Source organism: Haemaphysalis longicornis, unplaced genomic scaffold (genome assembly GCF_048455015.1).
Source record: "Haemaphysalis longicornis isolate Haplotype H1 unplaced genomic scaffold, Haemaphysalis longicornis Haplotype H1 scaffold_10, whole genome shotgun sequence".
Taxonomy (NCBI): domain Eukaryota; kingdom Metazoa; phylum Arthropoda; class Arachnida; order Ixodida; family Ixodidae; genus Haemaphysalis; species Haemaphysalis longicornis.
Window position 1 is genome coordinate 19,135,210 of NW_027526204.1, and position 7,514 is coordinate 19,142,723.

General features: G+C 45.0%; 1 protein-coding gene across 2 annotated transcripts in view; it reads right to left on the minus strand.

The window, feature by feature from the left end:
- The window catches only part of LOC144158262 (zinc finger and BTB domain-containing protein 8A.1-B-like), a 39,636-nt gene extending 35,235 nt beyond the window's left edge, over positions 1 to 4,401 (minus strand). For both annotated transcript variants that reach the window (XM_077689023.1, XM_077689025.1), the window contains exons 1-3: positions 4,170 to 4,401; positions 2,849 to 2,895; positions 282 to 404 (exon numbers count right to left, since the gene is read on the minus strand). In XM_077689023.1, coding sequence (XP_077545149.1) covers positions 282 to 318 — 37 coding nt within the window. In that variant the 5' untranslated portion in view covers positions 319 to 404; positions 2,849 to 2,895; positions 4,170 to 4,401. The remainder of the gene's footprint in view (positions 1 to 281; positions 405 to 2,848; positions 2,896 to 4,169) is intronic.
- Positions 4,402 to 7,514: the final 3,113 nt, after the last annotated feature.

Sequence of the window (7,514 nt, forward strand, 5' to 3'; positions counted from 1 at the left end):
TAGGCCCTGCTTAGAAAATTTTGTTGACAGCTCAGAATTTTCCCCTGCTTAAACTGTCAGAATATTTGCTTTTCAGGCTGTTTTGGAAGTTTTGCAGACATTTCTCAATTTTCATGTTTTTGGAACAGTTGGAGCATGAAAATAGAATTGTCCTGTCTGACCCCTGCAGTGACCATGGGATTGTTAGGGAATGACAGGTGGCTCTGTCTGGAGACCTTGCTGTGCGTTGCAATGGAAGAGGCCTGTCAGGAGGACAGAGCCATTTGTACACCAGCACTTACCTTGATAGCTCCAAGTCAAGCAGAACATCAGCCTCATGGCAAAGCCCGATCTCTGTGTCACTCCTGGACATGACTACCTGCTTGTCACATGCTTCAGACTGGTGGAGGCAACATCTGCATTACCTGCAGCATAAGGACAATATAAGTGAAGGCATCCCGCTACATCCATCCACAAGTTAAGGCCTAAGACACTCAACAAAGCTTTCTGTCTCAGGTATGATCAGCCAAGTGAAGGTCTCAAACATCTAAAGTGAGGGTCAAAATTTTTTTCGTTGTCAGAAGATACAATAAATTAGTATACTATTGCATTTACTTTACTGTTCTGTAAATTATTCACTTGTTAGGTGTCACAAGCCTCTCACAGCATCAGCATTTTATTGCTACAAGTTCAGAATTCCTAGTATACAGACAAAAAAAAGGGGAGTGTCAACTGCAGGACTCAGCCTAGATACTAAGAGTCAGCTGGGCAATGGACACAAGAAGCCCTGAGCATGAAGGACGCGCAAAGCTAAGCCCTACCAAACGAAGCATCACTGCACTAGTGGTCTGTAATGCATGCAGGGCATGAAAATGTGCAGCAGTGACTGACTCGTGACCAATGCAGAAAACCATTCAGCCATCCATGCAACTGTCTGTCACCACTGATAGCACCAGTAGCACCGATAGCGATGATAGTGCATTTCATAGGATTTGGTTCGTTTCAGCGTCTCCCAAGGCTAAACTAAACAAACATTTATTAATGCTTGTGCAGTGACTGCACTGAAGCCGGTAACGTTAGCTAATCTACAGCGACTGCATTATTTAGGCCTGTTAAATCCCCACAAATGCGCGAGCATCCCATCCCTTTGGCCGTCCGTTAACGCAGTGCAGTAACGCTGCATCATGCTGATTGTTTGAATGTTCAATAAAAAAAATTTCTGCCAATTTCAATGCTTTTTCTGTTCACTAACTTGATCACTACATCAGTGATAGCTCCAGTAGCACCGATAGCGATGATAGCGATTTTGATGCTTTTTAGATTTTGCGTAAATGAAGCAACATCAGTCAAGATTTAGACTCCACCGAATCTTCACAGCTCAAAAACATTTACAGTTGAACCTTGTTATAGCGAACCCTTATATAGCGAATTATTGGATATAGCGAACTAAATGCGAAGCTAGTTGGTCAGGCTTCATTTCAATAACGCCTCTTGTTATAACGAAACTGAATAGTTGAGAGCCGCACCATAACAGCTATAACAAAGAAATATTTGGTTCCCGCGAGGCTCAAAACCCAACAGCTAGCATAATTTTGCAAAATTAAAAAAAAAAGTGAGACAAAACAACCATTCCACACAGACTGTGGAAAGCTACTAGACGAAGGCCACATCCTCCAAGTAAATAAGAAGGCCGGCCTCTTTCGCCGAATGAACTTTGTTCTGTTGTAATTTCACATTCTTACGTTCCAGTCTGTTTATTTTGAAAAGCCACAATGGGAGAGATAAGGACTACCTCATTTATGGTGGGTTCAAAGCCTAGAACAACTTATTTTTTATCCAGGATGGTTGCGCGAGCCAGATTGCCGATTTATCAGAGCCGCTTTTTACCTCTACGGTGGCAACGAATATCGGATTTAACGAACTAATTTACTACTCCGATACTGCTTCCTTATAACGAGGTCCGACTGTACAATACTTAGCCATTAGTACGCTGACGTTTTGGAAAAACCAGCGAAAAAACATGAAGACACAGGTCAAAAAAAGGACAACACACTCCCTAGCGAGTGTGTTGTCCTTTGTTCTATATTTGAAACCGTAACACAAACTCCCAAACAAGAGTTGGAGATCGAAGTAGTTGGCTCAGACTTAACAGTGGTGCAGTAGGGATCTTTACATTCAACTGAAGGCAACCGAATTCCGAAGGCAACCGAAGGCAACTGAAGGCAACCGAAGCTCAAAACGCTATGTTGTAGAGAAGTGTGCAGCCCACTCAACTGGTGGGATATTAGCACGACTTAGGTCACCTGCAAAGCCATGTAGCTACCCGGATGACGCGTATGAAATACGCTTCATTATTCTTTCTGGCCACAAATAAGCTTTCCGCTGTGGCAACGTTCGTGTTCTGTTAATTTGGAAATCCAGCTACTTGAAAACAAAGCAAAGAAAAGCCTAGCGCACTGGGCCATCTCGAACCGGCAGTCCGCAACACGGCTAGCAAGAAATTGATTAACCCTTGCAAAAATACTTCCAGCATGCTGGTGAAAAATAAATCTGATGCTTGCCTTAACTGTTCCTTCATTTACATGCAAGTAACTAATACGGCTCCTGCCATGTAGAGGATTTGCACACACTGGCAAGCATTTCTAATGTTTCAAACTTGATGCACGTTTATCGATTCTGCGCCATACCTGCAAAAGGTCTAGAATAACGCAAACATTCTCAAGAAACTATGGTAAGCTAATTGACAGAAATACAAAGAACAAGGAACTAAAAAACCATACCACCAGGATGCCAAAAGACAAAAAATGCACTCATGTTTCTGCATAACCAAACGAATGTGTTTTGAGTTTCCACGTGAAAACCGACTTACCAGATCCCCACGTTTCGGTGATCGAACCTTTGGACCAACAGCACCCACTGCGATCAAGAAAGAGACAGGAGAGAAAGTGACATCTCTTCTCCCCGACCTTCAAGGATGGACTATTTAAGCTCGCATGAACTGCACTGGTGAAAAAATACACTGCATGTGTGACCACAATGCATATAAATGCAAACAACTTTCGAAACTGATATACCAGGGCGCACTGTAGATACATGGTAACATAATTAGGCAAAGAGAAAACTGAGCAAATCGGAGCCACCTTCTGACACAAGCATGTGTCAGAAGGTGGCACTAACACCACTGTGAGGAAGCTGTCAAATTTATGAAGAGAAGTCGTTGCAAGTTCCCACCACCCTTTGTTGGTCGTTAGGCTAGCACAACTGCATGTCGCTGTACACTCCTTTCGCTGTTGTTCTAGAACTTAGAGTTAGATAAACACAATGACACAGACAAAGCAAGCCGGGACGAGCGCTTGTTGCCCTGCTTCTTCTGGGTCACTTAGCTTATCGAGCTCTAATTTTTAGCACAAGTAATCACCAACTTTCTCAACACTGTTTTTACCGGAGCTTTTTTCCTTACCCGTCTTCATGCAAGCAAGCAATGATTCCTGCCTGAAAAAAAGAAGAGGGAACACAATACAAAGATCGGTGCCCATGGTGTGGCGGAAGAGATAGAGAGTGAGAGAGATCACTGTGCTGTTATCACATGCCGGTGTTGGGAATGTATTACTACGGCAGATAGCGGACGCAGATAGCGGGCGCAAATTACGTCCTCCAGGCTAGGTGTTGGCAAGTGAAGATTATCGACTGTCGGAATAGACGAGGGATCTCTCGTCTCCTAGAGAGCAGCTCGACGACTGGCTCTCTTCGGCAAGCAGATGCTTCGCGCTTGCATGCCGTGTCTCGACAATCACAGCGGCATAATCACTGCCAGTGATAAAACAGACGCTGGTTGGCCGCGCATCGTATTGCCACGGGCATGTCTAAGCGCCCAACACGAGCCATTCACAGAACACATCCGAGCCACCCTCTCTTGGCCGGGCCGGCGAAGAGAGAGGGCAGGACACGGTCAGGCAGCGAAACCAGCGAAACACACACACACACGCGCACAAGCGGAACTTGAGAGGCGCCGTTTTTTTCAACACCGCAGCTACCGTGACCAACCAACGGCGAACGCGCAAAGCCACGGCCTCGGGCTTAAACCCACCGCTGCCGAGATGCGTTAAACCTTGGGAAGAAACGGATGGACGCGCAGCGCACTCGGCACACTAGTGAACACTGCCAGCAGACAGAAAAACACGTTCACTCACTCCTGCATGAAGACCAGACCCAACTTTTTCACGCGTGCCGAATCACCGTAGCTCTATATTTAACACTGGTAACCACTTCCAGCGAAGCATACACACTCAGTTGAAAGTCACTGCGGTTTGTTACGTCTCAGCGCAAACAATCAAAACAGTCAGGTTGGCTCGAACAATGCCGATAACAACATTCAAACACCAACAGCCAGCTGGCCGCGTTCTTCGCGTTCGTTACAGTGAATCCGTTTATTGGCTTTTGGTGGATGGTTGTGGCTGAGTTATTAGCTAAACAAAACTAAAAGTATCGGCATCTATTATTTTAGGTTAGAGAAAGGTAAAAAAAAACGCTTTGTAACGTAATCAGGATCCGCAAACATAATAATTGTTGCATGATTCTAAATGGTGGTCGCTTTGGTCACTTTTGTTAGAGTGTACTAGAAGTTTTAGAGTGGCCCGAGCGGCGGCCTCTCCCATTGCTCCGCCGGGTCGACTTTCGCGCAGAAAATAAAACCGGTATAGCGGCGGCGCTGCTGTAGTCAACAACTGAACAGCCGGCGCTCCCCGGCACTGGCTCCCAGCCTGCGCGCGGCAATATTTGCGTTGCTCGCTGCGGTGTTTTGCGCTTGCGAAGCTGATTTATTTTGGATTATGAAGTTTAACGCGCCGGCGCTACACAGGCGATGAGGCAAGCGGTACTGGAGGGCTCCGGATTAATTTTAACCACCTGGGGATCTTTAACGTGCGCCGAAATCTCGAAGACACGGGCGTTTTTCGCTTTTATCATCCATCACAAAAGCGGCCCAGCCGCGGCCGGGAATCGAACCTGCACTTTTGGTCAGCTGATTTAGAAAGTAGACGCAGAAACGTTATGACTCCGCTTGAACGATACTTTCTCATTTTTTATGCATTTTCTGAAACCGCGAATTGTTGATATAGAGTCCCCTCTCGTTCACTCAAAGTCGTAAAATTAACTGAAAATTTTGAGATATATAAGTGCAGAGTTTCAAGTTAAGTCAAATGCAGAAAATTTGTAGCAATTTGTAGCCAGGTCCCTGAAATAACAGCTAGTGGTGCTAACAAAAGCACTATTGCACAGGGGAGATTTCGTAATGAAGGCAAAATAATTTGCAGGAAAAAGAAACGTTTATTATTGCAGAAGAAGAAGAAAGAAGTGTGTTGCGCTCGGCTGTTTCGCGTTCGCATCTGCACCCCAGAAAAGCGTACCCGAGCTTCTCAATGCATCGCATGAATTGTGCTCGCCACTGCTACATTTTACCTTGTTACAAAGCAGACACAGCATGTATGTTGTTTCTGCCGTTGTACGCATGCACTTCTGGAGGCTCCTCCTCGTCCGCATGATCAGCTGCGTCGTCCACAGCAATGATGTACGCGCCAGACAGCATTCCGCTAACGGGGACGCGTAGTCCGCGTAAACTTGCACTTGATCATTCGAACGGGGACCTTAGCTGCCTGCAGCGGACTTTGCCTTTTGTCCTCTCTGCCAGTATTTCGAGACATCCGTGGTCCTCCGAAAAAAGGTTTAGAGATAAAGCGGGCTAATGCTTAGCGCCTATGGGAGGTAAACACACTGTGAGAAAAAGTTTCGAGAAAATATTTTGAGATAGCAGAGTTCGAGTTAACGAGGGATTAATTTGACGGACAGGCACCAGGAATGTTTTTCGCTTCCCTTTCTTGACTCTGCGCATGAAGCAAAAGCGGTGGCGCACATTCTATATAGGCTGCAAAAAGTTTGTTTTTTTACGTCCTCATTTGGAACGAAAATACCAAGAGCCTTCTTCTGGGCTACCCCTGCCGTTGATGCTTGTACTGTCGTTAGTGGGCTTTCTTATTTTATTAACCTGCTATGTCGCATATTGCAGGCACTTGGTAAGGAAGTGTGTACTGAAAACGAAGTGCCAAGTCTGCATGACCAATCCTGCATGCCAGGGGAAGATGCCGCTGTGTTTACTACCTCTTGAATTTTGGGCAGAGGGCGGGGCGGGGGGGGGGGGGGGGGGGGGGGGAGGAGGAGGGGGGGGGGTGTTCTGAATTTTTCCGTGCATTTTTGAAAGTTTATTAGCGATCTCTAGGACGTTTTTACCAGTTGCTTCAGCAACAAGGAGCTCCACCATGACAGCGTTATGGATGTGCCGCAGCCCTTATTGCGACCAGCACGTGAGACCTTGACGGCGAATTTGGTTGGGTTCTGTATACATTGTGACACGGATTCATTTCTATATAAAATGTTTAATCAAGTTTCGTGATTACATGCGAAGGTGGGAGCAACACCTTAAACTTAGCCGTCGCTAATGATCGAGGGCGAGTTATGCAAATGCGTGGGCCAAAAATGTCAATTTAAACCTCCATGTTAGCGTTATTCCTAAACCTTTACCTGTGTAGACTTTGTGCATGATTTCCCGCGTTACATTTCATTTTCTGGGCTATCGAAAATGAAAACAAAATGTGTATTTTGTTCCAGTTCCGTTTATTTGAACCTCCATGTTAGCGTTCTTGAACCTTTACCTCTATAGTAGACGTGGTATATTTCATTGTTGTCGCGGTCAATATATTTTCTGATCTATGTTTTGCATTTGCTTTATGTGCGTGTAATTGTACCATCAGCATACTTGTGAATTAAATTTGTGTTAATTTGATTCAACTCCTCTTTTGACCTAATCAGGTGAAAGGTGGTGCGATTAATAGAGCGTTGCGGGAATAGTTCTATGAAAGACGGTCATTAATTGGGACAACTGAGCTAACCGCTGGTCTAACCCCTTTTTAGTTAAAAGGATACCTCGCTGGCGCGCGTCATTTTCTGATCGGCCACCACGGTGACCCGTAATTATCCCAAGCGGGCCACTGCTTAAATACTGCTATAATAACAACTCACACAATAAAAAACAAGCGCAGCTTATGATATTAACCCACATAACTGCAGTCCGAGCGTAAATTGCAAGACAATAAATAAAAAATTTATCTGAGAAGCTATCATCCCAGTCGTCATATATTTTTTGATGTCATTTGTGTCGACCAACTATGTCCATCAAGCAGCACAATAAGGACACAATCATAAAGCAATCATGAACTGGATCATACCAGGCAATTTCACGCAAAATACTTTTTTATGAGAAATTGAAAAAGCGAAAATGTCGCTGCAATTACTTTATTTACAATCCGCTACGAATGCTGCAAAGGAAAATCCGTAACTTTCCTTGTCGAGCGGGAAAGGCAAAACTAACGCAAAATGAGCTGAAGCGTTGGCTTTTCATTTCGTTACCCACAGTCCACTGTACCTACAGTATATTTAAGCAATTGGACGACCCGCAGAAGAAATTACGAGCGCTCCGCGCGTAA